This window comes from Anoplopoma fimbria, chromosome 11, assembly GCF_027596085.1.
Source record: "Anoplopoma fimbria isolate UVic2021 breed Golden Eagle Sablefish chromosome 11, Afim_UVic_2022, whole genome shotgun sequence".
Lineage (NCBI taxonomy): Eukaryota > Metazoa > Chordata > Actinopteri > Perciformes > Anoplopomatidae > Anoplopoma > Anoplopoma fimbria.
In genome coordinates this window covers 6,991,301-7,007,726 of record NC_072459.1, presented here as the reverse complement: position 1 = coordinate 7,007,726, position 16,426 = coordinate 6,991,301, and the positions used below count along the sequence as shown (strand labels likewise).

At 35.4% G+C, this 16,426-nt stretch overlaps 1 protein-coding gene across 1 annotated transcript; it reads left to right on the top strand.

Annotated features, from left to right (window-relative positions):
- Positions 1 to 840: 840 nt before the first annotated feature.
- grap2a (GRB2 related adaptor protein 2a) lies at positions 841 to 14,053 on the top strand. Its single transcript, XM_054607838.1, has 8 exons — positions 841 to 1,076; positions 6,839 to 6,989; positions 7,076 to 7,167; positions 7,557 to 7,676; positions 10,235 to 10,424; positions 11,013 to 11,105; positions 12,199 to 12,315; positions 13,039 to 14,053. Exons 2-8 carry the CDS (start codon positions 6,912 to 6,914, stop codon positions 13,216 to 13,218), a joined length of 870 nt encoding a protein of 289 aa, XP_054463813.1. The 5' UTR covers positions 841 to 1,076; positions 6,839 to 6,911; the 3' UTR covers positions 13,219 to 14,053.
- Positions 14,054 to 16,426: the final 2,373 nt, after the last annotated feature.

Below are 16,426 nucleotides of genomic sequence, written 5' to 3'. Positions count from 1 at the left end.
TACCTAAATCATTATTTTTTTATTATCTCAGGCTACATTGTGCCCTCCTTTTAAAAAAAAAAAATGAATATATGAATAAGCAAATATAGGTCATTTCAAAAAAGTTAATTGACCTACATGTAAAGCTCACTAATTACCACTTTAAATCTGTTTTATTTAATCCAAAATTGAAGTACAAAAACAACTATTACACGATACAGTTTGAGAACTAAGGAAAAAAAATGTGCTTTTATTACGTTGAACAGAGCCAGACTGCTTGCTGTATATTCATATTTAAACGGACACTCATGAGAATGGTATCAATCTAACTCTCGTCAAGAAAGTGAATACTTTCCCAAAAAATGTCAAAAAATTTAAATATTCACACTTGGAAACTTGCTTAAAATATATTTTTTAAATGGGCTACTTTTACTTTTATTAGCCTCACACTATTTTTCTTTTGCTCATAGGCTAAATAACTATATAGGAGTTGAAATGCAGTATGTTTTACTTGCCTACATTGTTGTATTGGTACTTTTACTAAAAGACTTGAATAGTTTTGTGACCTCCAGCTGTTTGAGTGTGTTTTGAAAAGGGCTCTTTGTTTGTTGTGCATTGATTGTGTTGCATTCATATGCTTTTTAATGCTTTGACCAGCTGTCTACTGTACCTGTTGTAACTGTTAAAACTACCTGTCGTAGCCTGGTACACTGGTTTCATGCCACTGTATACGTTGTAGGGTTTTTTAAAAACTTTTTCTACTATGCAGTTGGCCCATTTAAGAGTTTTATTTTGAAAATGAGGGTGGAAGTGACACTATAACGCGCTCCGTGGCTGGTACTTCTTCTATCAGAGGCGGGTTACTTTACTGATCCCGCAGAGCGAGCAGAGACACACTCAGCTCACAAATCACCCGTCTTTACTCGACTCCATTCAGCTAACAGAGCAAAGAAAACCTCCGTCCCCCAAACCAAGACTTTCATTTGTTTATGCAAACTTTTTATTTTTTGAGCCTTTAAATATGATGCTGTGTTCACACTGCGGAAGGAGACGAGGCCAGCCTTAGAATAAAACTGCCATCAAGTTGAACTGGAAAGGTAAGCTGCGCGATATTGATTAACTATCAGACAGCTTTCTATTAAAAAGATAACTTCCTTGTTAATAATTCTGAATGTTAGTGAGAGCTCAGTAATGTTCCTCTTTCTCTGTCTCTCTCTTTCTCGTTTCTCTACCGTTCACAAAGTTAAATATATACATTTATTGGCCGTAATATTTAACAATATATGTTTTTTCTTTTTTTTTTTTACTTAAAACTGAATGAAACGTTAGCAGAAATCTATGCTGCATAAAACATTTACAAACTGGCTTAAATTGAAATATATTATATGGACACCTATAACACCTAGAATTCATGGCTGAAATCCTCTAATAACCTATTTCTGCACAGGTTAAATGTTTGTTTTGGATCAAATGCCTGTGTTCATATTTGGATCCTACTGTTTGATTTGTATTGTTTGCTCCTCGGCTGCATGTTTCTACTCCCCTCATTTTAGGGAAGTGGTTTTGAAGGCTATTTGTTTTGAGCCATGGAGGGTTAGAGGAGGTCATTACTGATAATCATAGCTAATCCCAATTAATTTAGAATTATATGTTACATTTTTTGTGTAAATCAAAGGGGGGAGATCTCTGCATGCTTGTCCCCAGTGAGGTCAGATATCAGGGGTCAGAGGTCAACGTTGAGCAACCTCATATCAAGACACACACCCTTCTGCACCCTGCGGTGGAAGAAAAACTTACTGCTACAACTAACTAATCTCACAGATCATTTCTCCATTTGGTCATTAATATGTCAGAATATAGTTAAAATTGTAAAAACTGTCTTTTAAACTTTGCCACAGCCCAAAGCTATACATGTCTTTAAACCTTACAAACACTAGAGCAATAACAATTACTTGATAAGTCGATTGAATGAAAAAAATCAGCAACTATGACAAACATTCTCTAGTGACATTGCTTTTTTTTTTACTATAAATCAAATAAATATCTTTAAGTTTTGGACATTTGGTGGGACAAAACAAGCTATTTGAAAAAGTAATGCATTTTTATAAAAAAAAATTAACAGATAATTAAAATAATAGTTAAAGCTCTACAAAAAGCGGTGTATCGTCATGTCTCAGATAGATTTTGATTTGATGTTAAAATCACATGATGATCTTAGATAGTATGATGCACTAATTGTTATACAACATTTTAAAACTAGCGCCACCGTGACCAAACATTACAGTAATATACTGCTTACACATTAATAAATAATAATATAATACATAACAGTGTAACACTCAGAGGAATAATATTTTATTTCATTTTTTACTTTTTTTCCCACATTTTCAATGCAATGTTTAACCTTTTTTTATGTGCTGTATTGTTCATTTTACTTAACGACTGTGAGAAAAAAAGCTTCTCTGATCACAGGCAGAGAGGTTTATGATGCAGAGTGAGAAAGAAAACAGTTGAGATGGTGAGACTTAAAATGCAAAATGCAACACTGCAAGCAATACCTCTAAGACTGAAACTATTAAATGCAGTTGGGTGTTATCACCATTGAATAAATTCTACATGCTGATTTGAACAACAAACATTCTGATTTGAACTTCAAAATCTGAATACACCCAAAGAGACATGATCAACTTCCTCTTATTCTCAGTCTACACACACACACATACACAATAATCAGCAACAATTTTGAATACCATAATTATTTTTCTTAAACAAAAATACTTAAAATTCACAGGTGTCAACTTCGCAAATGTGAAAGTTTGCTGGTATTTTTTGTCTTCGAGCTGACGATCGGATGCAATGTGACATTAGAAGACAATATCCTGCCAAAACAATTAATTGAGAAAATTAATTGCTGATTAATTAATAATGAAATTAACTGCAAAGTAAAGTTGCATCCCTAGACAAAAACAATTATCAGCAACAATTCTTATAATCATTAAATTGTTTATTTACGAATAAATGTCATGAATTCACTGGTTCTTGGTTTTGGACTGTTTTTGATCACATGTTTACCTTTGATAGTGAGATAGATTAGTTGCAGCAGCTGTCAGCAGTATATTGTCAGTATGTAGCATGTTAAGTTGATAACACTTCATTTTATCTCTTCATTTTATCTCTGTAACCACATACTGCAGTGACATCTAGAATCTGTATCTGGTTTCCATTTGTGTGAACAAAAACGCTAGTGTGCATGCTCTATGGGACCCATAGTGCATTCAGTGCAGTCCCATAGTAAATTTTATGCTCGGAAGTTGAACTTTTTCTCCTTCCGAGCAACTTTCATAGGAATGAACAGGGCGCCACCTCCAACACTGTATCCAGTTCTCTTTATACATCCATTGGACAAAAATGAAATCTGGGAACCCAACGGCTGTCATCTGACGATGATTAAGCTTCTTTATTATGTAAAAAATAGCTATTGAACAAACCGGTCATAGCTGTTGTCCCAAACATCCTTGTGTCTCAAGTCAAAAACCTTGAGACGCACTGGAGATACCTGGAGAACCCCAGAAATAATTGCCAGACCGATAGATGCTGGGCTTTGAGATTTAATTTAATCTACTGAGCATAGACTCATACAATCTAATCTGTACCACTGTTTTATTTCAAAACTAGAGCTCCAGCTGTCTTTCAAAGCCTGAAAGCTGTAGGCTGTAATCAAGTCCACTGTAATAACTGGAAATGCATATTTTTATATTTATGGTATTTGAGAATCCGTCCCTTAATAAATATAAACAAGGAGTCAAAGGGATAACTGAGCCAAAACAAACTTTGACCCATAATAGTTTCATTAGTATTCATGCTTCTGTTTTGCTCTTCCAGCACTTAACATAATCAAATACAAACTATTAAAAAACTTTAATGTGGTGGACTCATGATAGATCATGTCCCGTCCAGCTTCTCTTGCTGCTGTTGTTTGTAACATCAGTTAATAAATGCTGACTGAGGCAGGAGTTAAATATAAAAAGCGAGATTTAAAAAAGCCCCTGAGGGTCATGCAGGAACAGCTTGCTGTACCAAAACTGTATTTGAATTCCCCTTTATTTATTTCTGCGTTCAAACACATTGTCAGCAGTTGAGACTGAAATGAGATCAATGCTGCATCATGTAGTTATTAAACAAAGTACATTCATTTCTACCCTAAAAAACACTTTTTTCGTATAAAGATTAAGGTGAAAAGTGTCTCAAATAAGTGAGAATAAGGGGACAAAATCACAACAATATTTGATGCTTAATAGATCGTGAAAGATCCAAAAAATGACTTGTACTTAACTTTATTTATAAATGTTTGAACACCATCAGGTAAAAAATTAAAGTTTGGTTCTGTCAGTTAGAGTTTATTATCAGATCTGATTCAGGCTCAGATTTATTTGTAGTTGTAGGTAGATTTGGTCTGTAGCACTTCTGGATTGCAAGACCTTTGTAGTAATCCTATTTGCTTAATAAAACAAAAGTGAATCCAGAAATGTGGCTGTAAGCTTCTTAGTCTGATGTGATTTCATTCAGTGCCTCCCGACCTTTATTAGTCTGATTATACGTTGACAGTCCTGTCAGTCGAATCCAAGCACCACTTCAATAATATGATCAATTGAATGGATTTATGGATTAAACTGGATGATATTCAACACTATCAATATCTTTTAATATTTTGAAGGTAACTACAACTCTTAAAGTTGCAGTGTGTAGGATCTGGTGACATCTAAGGGTGGGTTTGCAGATTGCAACCAACTGAAACTTCTCGTGTGCCAAGTGTGAAGGAGAACATCGGTGGGGAAGCGAAAACGTAAAAACATGAATGGTCCTATTAAGAGTCAGTGTTTGATTTGTCCATTCAGGGCTACTGTAGATGCATGGCGGGCTCCGTAAAGAGGACCCGCTCTGTATGTAGAAAACACGACACTTCATATTTTCTGGTGTTTATACACTAAAGAAAACATAATTATTAATATTAAATTCCATTTGCCCAAATAAAAGCTCCAACACCTACCTTTAAGTAGTTTAGTTGTCTAGTTATTTTAATAAACCTTTCATTTATAAAGAACTTGATTCTTTACTAAATAGCATTTTTAATTGTTTATTAATTATTTTTGTCCAGGACGGCCCACTCTTAGTCGACTAATCAATTGTTTTGGTCTCAGTGGACAAAGATATTTTTACTGGATTATTTGTAATTTATGCTTTTTTCATGCTAAAAGACTTAATTACAGAAACTAATGAACATATCTCTGGTAAACACAAGATTTAAAGTGGTTGCATGATTCTTTATGGCGAAACTTGGAAACTTATTGATTAATACACAAAATCATATGAGTGTTAGTTGACTTATTGAGGACATCCCCATGTGTAGTTAGCTAGACTTTTTACTTCTTCTTCTTCTTCTTTTGATTCAAATTTTCTTTTCTTTTTTCAAATTATCTGAGCAACACCACCCTAGCAACTGCAAAAGTACCATCTGATTTGGTCCGCATTTACTTTAATGCTTTAAGTAAATTTAAGGTATGTTATGAAAAAAGACAAAAGTGCATTCAGAAATGCGACTTTATATTAGGAGCTGTGTGGGCAGATAAAAGACGTTGAATTTGTTTATTAAGGGATGTTTGTTTGCCCCAAGATTAAAGGGAATACGGCAGGTATTTTATAGCAGTATAGAGTTGTACGTTTGCAAAGCGCTCTAAAGCTGTACGAGTGACACAAAGGTAGATTCAGTTTACTTCACGACACCGCTTCCTTCACACCGTAACCACAAAGAGGGTGAAGATTTTATTCACATCTGTGGGGAAAATAACCAAAAAGGTACAGCCAACATAGAGTCTCTGCTGTCATTAGATTCAGTGTCGTTTTATTTGGACTTTAAGTCTGCACTCCAGAGGTTTAACTCTTTCAATCGGAGAATTACATTTTTCAACTAATGATGTGTTGACGTCTGCAATCCCGTCCTGTTTGTGTATCTGTAAGTAAACAGTTGGCCAACAGGGAAGTGGCTTTTGTGACTCTTCCTTTATTTAAGAATGGATTACAAATAAAACATTTCCAGTTCCTATAATCTCTGCATGTCATTTCCATCCTTCATTAAAGTCGACAGATTACAACCCGTCACACATGACCACACGCTGTGTGATTTCCAGGAATTGAAGCATTTCCAGGAACAACCAAGTACTGTATTAGTACAGTAAATGGCTGAGTGGAATAACGAACACTGCTGCTGTTTGTGCTCAGTGTTTATATTTAGTCAACATCCTGTTCCCGTCCATCACATCCCCTAAAAACAAACAGAAGTCGAATAAATTAGGACTTTTATGTAAGAAATGTTTGTAATCTGCTCTATATCTAACTTAACATTGTGTCCTGTGTATATATTTTTTATGATTAAGATGCATTTTATTTAACTTTTATCATCCTGTTTTACCTTAATGTTGTGTTTTGGAGCGTTGCTAAACTGCACTACTCACACAGATACCAAATATTATTATTAAGACATCTCTTTTGGGAGTTTTTTAAGAGATCAAACAGCGAATTGACCCCCAAATAAGTATACTCATTTATAGAATAACTTACTATTTATTTTCTTTGTATGTTTTGTATACCCCATATGAAATAAAACTTTAAATATTTCCTAATTTAGTGTAATAACAATAATTTATGGTAATTTCTGTGTCCAGTAAACATTTGTGTCAAAGAGAAGGGTTACAACTTAGATATATTAGTTTACATATATCAGAAGACGATAAAAACTAAATCTAAAGTAAGAAAATGATTATTGTTATAGTTGACATTTTTTAAATTCTTTCTCCCTGTATAGAAACACTTGTCGTGGACTCTCTGATCATCTCTTTGCTGCTTTTCTTCGTTTGCTGAACTCTTCAGTCGTCCCGATGGAAGCCAAAGGAAAGTTTGATTTCACTGCAACTGGAGACGACGAGCTCAGCTTCAGAAGGGGCGATATACTGAAGGTCAGGTGATGAGGATTCTGTTCTCAACAGGGACTCAAAATGTCTTATTACCTTTTGTGTGACGTCTCGTTTCTTTACTTGATCAGATTCTAAGCCCACAAGATGACTGGTTTAAAGCAGAGATGAACGGACTGGAAGGATTCGTACCACAGAACTACCTCGAGGTGCAGACTCCGAGGTTAGAGGCATTAAAAACAAGCCGTGGACCTGAAAGGGAATTAGTTACATTATATGGGATGAAGTTTATATACATCGTTTGAAAGCACAAATCTGTGCAAACCAAATATTAGTGAAAACAGTTGCTACAGGAATAGGACTGCAGATAAAACACAGCAATAAGATATGAAAAAACATATGTTTTTACTATTTTCGTGCATTTCTTTTTTAATTTGTTTCACTATGACATAGACTGATTGCTACTTTTTAATGATAAAATAAAAAATTATCCCTTTAAGAAGAGACCAGGAAAAGGACTGTAATTTAAAAAAAAATGTATTCAAGGTTTTTCATTTAAAGCTGTACTTTGTATCAGATAAGCTGCAGAGTTAAATCCTGTCGTGTGTTCAGGTGGTTTCAGGAGAACGCCAGTCGCAGTGCTGCAGAGGAAGTCCTCCGGTGCAAAGGAGTGGGAGCCTTTGTGATCCGAGGATGCCAGAGCTCCCCGGGAGACTTCTCCATCTCTGTCAAGTGAGTGAAGATCTGTGTTTTCAAAAACATCACACACTTTAACAAAAAGCATTTGTTTTCACTGTGAATGAATTGCACCCAAATCCATCAATATACCTTGATGGACCCTGGTCTTTGTCAGTTCATAGATTTGTTTGATTTGTTAGCTTAGTCTCCAAAAGTAGGTTTCTGTGACTGAACAAACTTCCTTGTCTTTGACCTGACTTCTTATCAGCCAGAATGTTCATGTTAATGAGTAACTAGCTGGTATGCTAGCTGCTGTTAGCATTGTGGAAATCAGATGTGTTGGCATAAACAACAGCAACGTGTCTGATCAGATGGAGAGAGAGCCAATATCAAAAGATGACGTCCAAACACAGAATCAATCAGATTTATTAGTGATGAGGTGATCAGCTCGCAGTCTATTTCACATCAAAACTATTCTTACTGGCAGCGATGTGAATTTGCAACAGTTGCAGCCCTTTTTCTAACAGGATCATCTTGACCAAAAGCAATCTGACAGTCATCTGAGGTAAACTCTTGTGAAGCATAAACTACTGTAAGTTGTTTTATTCTCTTTCCATTAAGAGAAATTCTCTGAGTGAATTTGAGTTCCATCCGGTAAACATTTACAGTGTAGACCTCTAGGGCTTTTATTGTGAAAGGTAAGAATGGAAGGAGTTGATTTGGGCTGCCTTTGTCAAGTTTGAAAGGAAAGAAAGTTTGCTGTCTTGGTTCAGACCACGAAGTGTTCCTGTTATTGTACACTACAGTGTACATATTAAATATGTCCGTTCTACACAACATGATTGGATGATGCCTTCATTTGCAGTTTGAAAGCTCAGAAAAATCAAACTTTTAATAAAAAAATGAACCGCACACAAAAAAACCACCCCCAATGTGTAAAGGCTTTTAGACTTCAGCCACATTGTTTTGGAAATAAAACCAAGTTTTTGTCCTCTAATATCCAAACACATGTCTCTTCCCGTCTCTCTCCATGTTGCTTTGTTAACTACTATATAATAGATAACTATATACTATATAAGGTTTTATATTACCGGGGTGGATAGCTAGTCGCACAAAGTCTTAATTTATTGGGTGTTTTTTTTTTGTACACTTTGAGTTATTAATGAGTTATTAAACATTTATACCTTATTACCACAGGGACACACAAATATTCTTCATTTCACTGGGTCTTCAAACACATGCCATATTCAAACAATATGTATTTTAGCGTATTATTACTTATCTAGTTGTTGATTTGGTGTTTTTTTAAACACTTAAATGTGCGGTTTAAATTTGGAGAAAGATCAGTTATAGTTAGTGGCTGGATTTAACCGTCAGAAACAGTAAACCAAAGTTTTTCGTCTTCGCCCATCACTATATATATATATATATATATATATAAGATGTAAACTCTGACTCATCATCTCACCCTCTTCGCTTCTCTGATGTGCTGCAAACTCTGCAAGACTTGACATATTTAGAACCAGGAGGCAGCTGCAGCAGCAGTGACGCAGTAAACAAGTCAGAGGCAGAGTTTGGTTTGTTTACTTCAGAGTGTCTGCAGTCCTTCAGTGGAAAACGTTTCTTTAACTCTGTCCTCTACTCATAGTTTATTTACTGAGGCCTCATCATGGCCTCCAGGATCTGACTTATTCCTCTCTAGTTAACCTTGATGTTGTAGTTTAGTTCAATGACCAGCAGAGGACAATCCAGCTGAAGAAATCCATCTGGAATGACGGAGCATGGAGTCAATCAGTTAATTAATCAATCAAACCTTATTTGTGTTTACTGCAGTTCAAATTTCTCACAGAAGACAGACAAGCCAAAAACACAATTCAACAATTTGAGACAAATGCACACAAGACAATTTTTTCTTAAATGTATTGAAATAGAAATAAAAGCTATAATTGCAGTTTTATTTGTAAAACAGATAACAAAAAACATATACATATAATACAGAAAGAATAACATTTCACAACTTGATCACAATACAATACCTGATTAATAAAATAATTATAATATAAAATGACATTTGACAGCTTAAATACAATACAATTATGATTTATAAAATCACAAAAATGAATAATAAAATGTTACAACTTGAACATACTAAAATAAGTGAATAATAAAATAAGCGATTAAATAAAAATAAAATAGAATTTGACAGCTTAAATACAATAAAATAAGTTATTTATTTATTAAACTAAAAAAATATATACAATTTTACAACTTGAATTAACTAATGTTAGGGAATACAATAATGTAAATAATATCTATAAACCTCTCTTAATGAAAGGTTTGGCTGAGTAGGTACGTTTTAAGTTTTAGGATATTTCAACACTTCCAGCGGTTCTGAGCTTAAATAATAAAAGCCACAAAAAGATTTTATTCCTGACCAGAGGAGCCGAAATGTTTAATTTACTGTAAAAAAGTCAGACATACATCACTTATATACATTTACAATCAATACGGAAACAGTTGTTTTTTCTCCTTCTGTTCCTCAGTGGTTCAGTTTGTTTTAAGTCCAGCTAATAATAACATTTGAACAACACATGCTTTTATCTTCCCCTCAGGCACGAGAGCGACGTTCAGCACTTCAAAGTGATGAAAGACAACAAAGGTCAGTACTTCCTGTGGTCTGAGAAGTTCACCTCCCTCAACAAGCTGGTGGAGTTCTACAAGTCCACCTCCATCTCCAAAACCAGGGAGATCTACCTCAACGACGGCAGCTCGGACAGCACAAGCCCCTCCGCCGTCCAGTCGGTGAGATGATCAACACAGCGGCTTTATTTCAATTTAATATTAAACTGCCTTCTCAAAGAGGGCCTCACCACAATGACCTACTTATGTGGGTTTCTTGTTAAAGGTGTGGTTCAGAAATGGACCAAAGGTTTTCTACTTCGACAGTTTTTGCAAGCAAATTATTCTCTCACTCTGCAAGAAAAGGTTATAGGTTGCAACAAAATAGCATCAGCACGGTATCTTTTCCGAAGATAACAGCTGCAAGTGATGCACGATCCTTTGTGTTATCAGTGGCTGCAATCCATTCTGTGTGAATTCACCCTTTAATGTCTTCATGAGAGTGAATCAGCTGAGGAGGAAGATCTTATTATTAATTATTAATTGTCATATTTACATATTTTATCTTAATAGTCATCCACCTAAAATTGTGAACATGTTTCAGCAGTCAAATATTTGCATATAATCACAAATATTGCTTGTTTTGATTTATTCATTCATTTTCTATTCTATTAAATAATTAACTACTACATTCTTAGTGTTATGATTATATTTGTTCGCTAGATTATTAAAAACATCTTCATCTTCTCCTTTTTTGTTTCCTCTCTTTAGGTGAAGAGGGGAAGTTTACCTGAACAACGTAACGCGCCTGCAGCCATCGTTGCTTCGCCACGCAGAGCTTCAGACCAACCTCACAACCAGCTGGTACACTTTCTCTTCACCTCTGCCTCCTTTATTATTCTGATTTAAATTATATCAATTTATTATATAAGAGCACATCTTTATTTAAAATTTTTATGTCAAGTTTGTAAAGCCACTTGGACATTTCAACAACTTAGCTAATATATTTGCTCATTTAAACATTACTTAAAGTTAACTATGTCAACTCATCAGGCGGCTCTGCTTTATTGCTAACTAGATTTTTACACACTCAAAATGTATATACAGTATATATTTATTTAAAGGAGCAGTGTGTCCGATGTGGAGAGGTATTTATCAGCAAAATTGGAATATAATATGCATAGCTATGTTTTGATTGATTTATATTAACCTGACAGATCTTATGATATCTCACGTAAAGTTACTCGTTATTTATTTGTGCGTTTTCCTTCAAAAGTCCAGCAACAAGTGTGAATTTCTGCTCATTATAAGCACACAGTCTTTTAAAAATAAACTTCGGTCTTAACAGGAAACAACTCAGTTAAGTTTTGGCAAAAAAAGTACCTGGTTAGGTTTAGGAAAAGATTGTGAAATACTTTTAGGTTTAGTTAAAGATCGTGAAATACTTAAGTTTAGTAAAAGATCGTGAAATACTTTGTTTTAGGAAAAGATTATGAAACACTTAGTTAGGTTTCAATAAAGATTGTGACATACTCCGTAGCTTTAGGCAACTAAACAACTAGGAAACTAGGAAAAGGTCATTGTTTGGGTTAAAATAACTACAGAAGTGCCATAGCTACATTATGCAAAGTACGTGAGGAATTAATCAACATTGATTTCTCGTCTTACACGGGGAACGAACAGCGGCCTCATGGCTGAAAGATCAGTGTTTGATGCATCTGAATAAACAAGAAAATGAATGCCAGTTCATATCAAGAAGGTTGCCCAACACTGCTGTGGAGGATAAATGGTTACAGATAATGGATGGATGGTTTATATTTTGCTAAATAAGTTGAAATATCCTGCAGAAGTAACCCTCTGAGGCTCTCCACCATATTATGGCCCACATACTATTTGTCTGTTTTAGTTTACAGTCAGCTAAAGCAGGAACTTCAAGTGTTTCCTCGTCTTTTTTCAGGCTAAGAGAGCCGGTCTGGAGGAGCGAGCTCACACCATCGGTCACACAGGAAGAAGCAGCCCCGTCACAGCCGTTCATCCTCCGCGTCGCACGTCTGAAACCATGCCTAACCCTCAGGTCAGCACGCCGTCCACTCTCCTCACGTCACACGTGTGCTGGTCAAAAACAGGCCGACAAATGGGGATTTCATTAATCTGTGATTTTTTCCCAGAACCCAAAGTCCGTCAATAAACTACTTTCAGACTAAAATGTAATTTATGATAATATGAAATTGAGAAAAAACAGGATTTTTTTAATTGATGACATGAATTCAACGTTTCATTGATTATAAAACTTGATAAATTATTCAATTTGTTGACTTGTTTTATTATTTCAGCTGTATTAATCACTTTTAAATTTGTATTTAACACCATGAAATTCCAATGTATTCCCTCAAATTACTTTGTGCACTCAAAGTAACAATTTTGTTCGTTATATTCTGTGATTTTTGTATTTACATAACTTAATTTGTTCCCTGAATTTACTAGCATTATCATCTTAATTTTTTCCATGACCTCCCTTGATAAAGTCAATATACAATACTCTTTATAGCGAGGAATGACGAAACACAAACGGACAACAAAGAACAAATTTTATGTTTTAGTTTAAATTGAATTAATCAAGAACACAAGTTATTGTACACAGATTTCTAGGTACTGATTTTTTTTTTATATTACCATAAACAAACAAAACTTTAACACAGCTTTAAAAAAACATTGAACTCATCATTAACACTGAAGATCTTTGAGTCGTCCGTGAGATATTGATGGTATTGATGGTCGTCCTTCCTCCGTCCCACAGAGGGCGTCCACGCAGCAGGTGAAGGCGGTGTACGACTTCATCGCCGAGGAGGACGACGAACTCGGCTTCGGCGCCGGTGACATCATCGAGCTGTTGGATCGCTCTGATGCGTCGTGGTGGAAAGGGCGGCTGCGGGGGAAAAGCGGGCTGTTCCCTGCCAACTACACAGTACTACTGTGAGAGCACACATTCAACCCCCGAGGCGATGCACTCTCTCTCTGCCTGAACACATTCACAGACTCGCTCTGAACAGAAAAGCACTCACTCATCTAATCTCTGCACCTCGAGTTCTTGAAGACGCCGGTGCCCAAAGGAATGAGTCATTTAGTGTTTGCAGATAATATTCAAGTATGTAGTGCAGGAAGGAGCAGAAACAGGAACTTAAACTTACTAAAACCTGCTACACGTGGCACCGAAGAACATTTTATCATTTGCATCACAACCTGTCTGACAGCAAGTTTTTATTTGCATCAATGCTGGTTGACACGTCCTCTGGTGAATCGACTGTTAAACAAATGATTCTGCTCATGTTGATATGTTATCACGTTTTATACCACAAAAAGTTTTGTATGAAAATTTCAGTAGATTTCTCAAGAAGACTAAACGCTTGACATAGACATGTTACTCCCCCGCAATAAAATCATTGATGACGATAACGTAGAAAAGTAGACTCTTAAGTATTTTCTACTCTGAAGGTTTATCCCCCTTTGTGGCATTTTTTGTTCCTAGATATTTTGTTGTTTTTTATTATTTCTATGGAACCCTGGAATTGATATATTAAGGGATTTCTGTACCTATTTTATAAGTCTTGTCTAGCTGTGTGAGGGAAGCTAGAGGCAGCCAAAATAAAAGCAGAAGTAGCTGCACTAGAGTCTTCGTCCAACTCAGGCGGCAAACTCTGGTTCTGAAAAGAGAAGTGTCTTAAAACCTGCATCCTCTGGTTGTATAGAATTCTATGAGAAAATGACTCTACTTCTCTCTTGATTTATTCCCTCAGTAAACATTGTAAACATGAGTTTATGGTCTCAATCTCTAGTTTCAAGTCTTCTTCAATACAGCATGATGTTCATTTAGTAAATGATGGTTCATTTAGAGTCAAATAGACCATAAAGCAGAGTATTCTTTAGGGCGGGGCTACTGTGATTGACAGGTCTCTACCAGAGACGTATACGGCATCTCTACGTCACTCCTCAAACCAAAAATGGTCACCTCTGTTCACTGTTTGCAAAAAGCCAAGATTGCGATGGCAAAAAACGCCAAACTCGAGGCTTCATAACGGCAGTCCACAAACCAACGGATGACATCACTTCTTATACAGTCTATGGTCAAAATGTACTGACTGGATCCTCTCTGTAACAAGTGCTCCTACCTTTCCACCACCACCACAAAACAAAAGGTAACCCTTTGCCCTTTTAAAACATCTATTGTCTGTGCAAATAACTCAATCAACATGTAAACAAATTATTATGTAGCAGTTATTACAGCAATCTGAAATTAATTGTTCTTCACTGTAAATCTAAGCATATTTCTGCCTTTTTTCCTCAACATACTCTTATCACTGTGTGAACCAAATCACTGTGAAGTTTTAGAAGATTATAGGGCAAAAACGTTATTTAGCTTATTATTGAATCCTGACCTTAAGTTCACTGAGACGACCGTCTATAGTACAATAAATGAATGACTTCCATTCATCTCATTAACAACATACCCACGCTGATGTATAATGGAGCTCAATTATATATAGTGCTTTTACAGTAAAGTGCCTTTCATTTACTGAAGCACTCATGAATGGCAGCAGAGCAAAAGGCTGGCTTTGAGGAGTAATAAGGCTTCAGTGTCACCTCGCTCAAGGACACTTCAATATGCGGACAGCAGGAGCTGCAGATCAAACCCACAATTAATTACTTCCTGAGCCACAGCCATTTCCTTCCTATCATGTAGTTTTCATCTTTACAAGTTGATGAGAAGCAGATAAACGCACCATCAAACTGATCCTCCAAATTCTTTGCCCTAATTGTATTTTTTCTTTAAAATAATGATGTTCAAGTGCTGCATTTAAGAGAGCAAAAGTTGAAAAGTAATGCTTAATTACTAGTAAAAGTCCTGCATTTAAACTCCCTAAAAGTATTAGCAACAAGTATCAAAAGTATAAGTACTCATTCTGCAGTAAAATGTCTGCTGTGACTGATATATTATTATGTAAGACATTAGATTGTTATCAATGGTAGAGATACATTAGACTGTTGTAGCTGCACAAGGTGGAGCTAGTTTTAATATACAGCAAGTTGAGTCCAGTTTTTCACAACATAGTCTGGCCCCTCTAAAGGGTCACCAGATAAATCTGAGGGGTTGTGAGATGATTTATGTGAGAGAGAAGAAGAAACAAAGTTATGATTTTAATTCTCATCTTTGCTTTTTTGGGGGAAAATGGGATCATATTAACCATTTGGGACACAAACAGTAAATTAAGTGAAACCATGTGAGGAGTTTTCTGCTCTTTGGTGAAACTGAAAACAACTCGGTCATCTGAAACACGTTGAAGAGACACAACAACAGCAAGGAGACATAACTTTTGTTGTTAAAAGTCACGAATCAAAAGGTTGGGAGCCCCTATTTGTTTGTGTTTTGGTGTATTTTGCTTGCTTTTAATGTAAAATTAAAATGGTACATGTGCAAGTAGGCTACCTTGAAGAGAACAGAGTTAAGTTACTGTAAACTTGCAGTTGGTTTATTTATGTACAGTGTTTTTCCAACATGTCAGCATGAGTGACTAGTAACAAGTATTCAAGGATCATTTATTTTCATTATGCAACACAGGGACATACAACGAAATTCAGTTGTAGCCCGTTTTCAACAAGACAAACAAAATGAAACAAAAACAGCAGTACATCCCTGCAGTGCATTTTTTGAATTTGCATCATAAGGAATGTAAACAAAAGCAATAAAATCAATTCTCTGGGATGATAATATGGGCGAATCACCTTTAAAAATTCAACATGAAGAAACATTTCTATCAAATTGCCTCAGAGGGCTTTATAAGCTTTACACATGCAACATCAATGCATATGACATAAATTATTCATATAATGAGAGTAGTAAGCAGCATACTGATGGATAAATGATTACTACTAATAATAACAGCAGCAGTGGATAAAGTAGAATAATAATAATGAAAGCTGTAATGGTATCGTCAATAATAATAGTAATGTCACTAATAATAATAATAATAATAATATAATCTCATCTCATGCATGAATTATGACAACCTCAGTCAGGATTTTTTTACCAAGTGTTTTTATTGCTCTTTAGGCATGATTTGAACTTTAAAAGATAACTTTTTCAAAGAGATTTTTACATGTCCACTCAGGTGGACAGCATGCGTTTTTGT

Bases quoted from the DNA above. Each gene is read 5' to 3' on its own strand.
- grap2a (XM_054607838.1), top strand. From the start codon at position 6,912: ATGGAAGCCAAAGGAAAGTTTGATTTCACTGCAACTGGAGACGACGAG. The intron at 10,425-11,012 runs GTGAGATGATCA...TCCTCTCTTTAG, and splicing joins GCCCCTCCGCCGTCCAGTCG to GTGAAGAGGGGAAGTTTACC. The intron at 11,106-12,198 runs GTACACTTTCTC...GTCTTTTTTCAG, and splicing joins ACCAACCTCACAACCAGCTG to GCTAAGAGAGCCGGTCTGGA.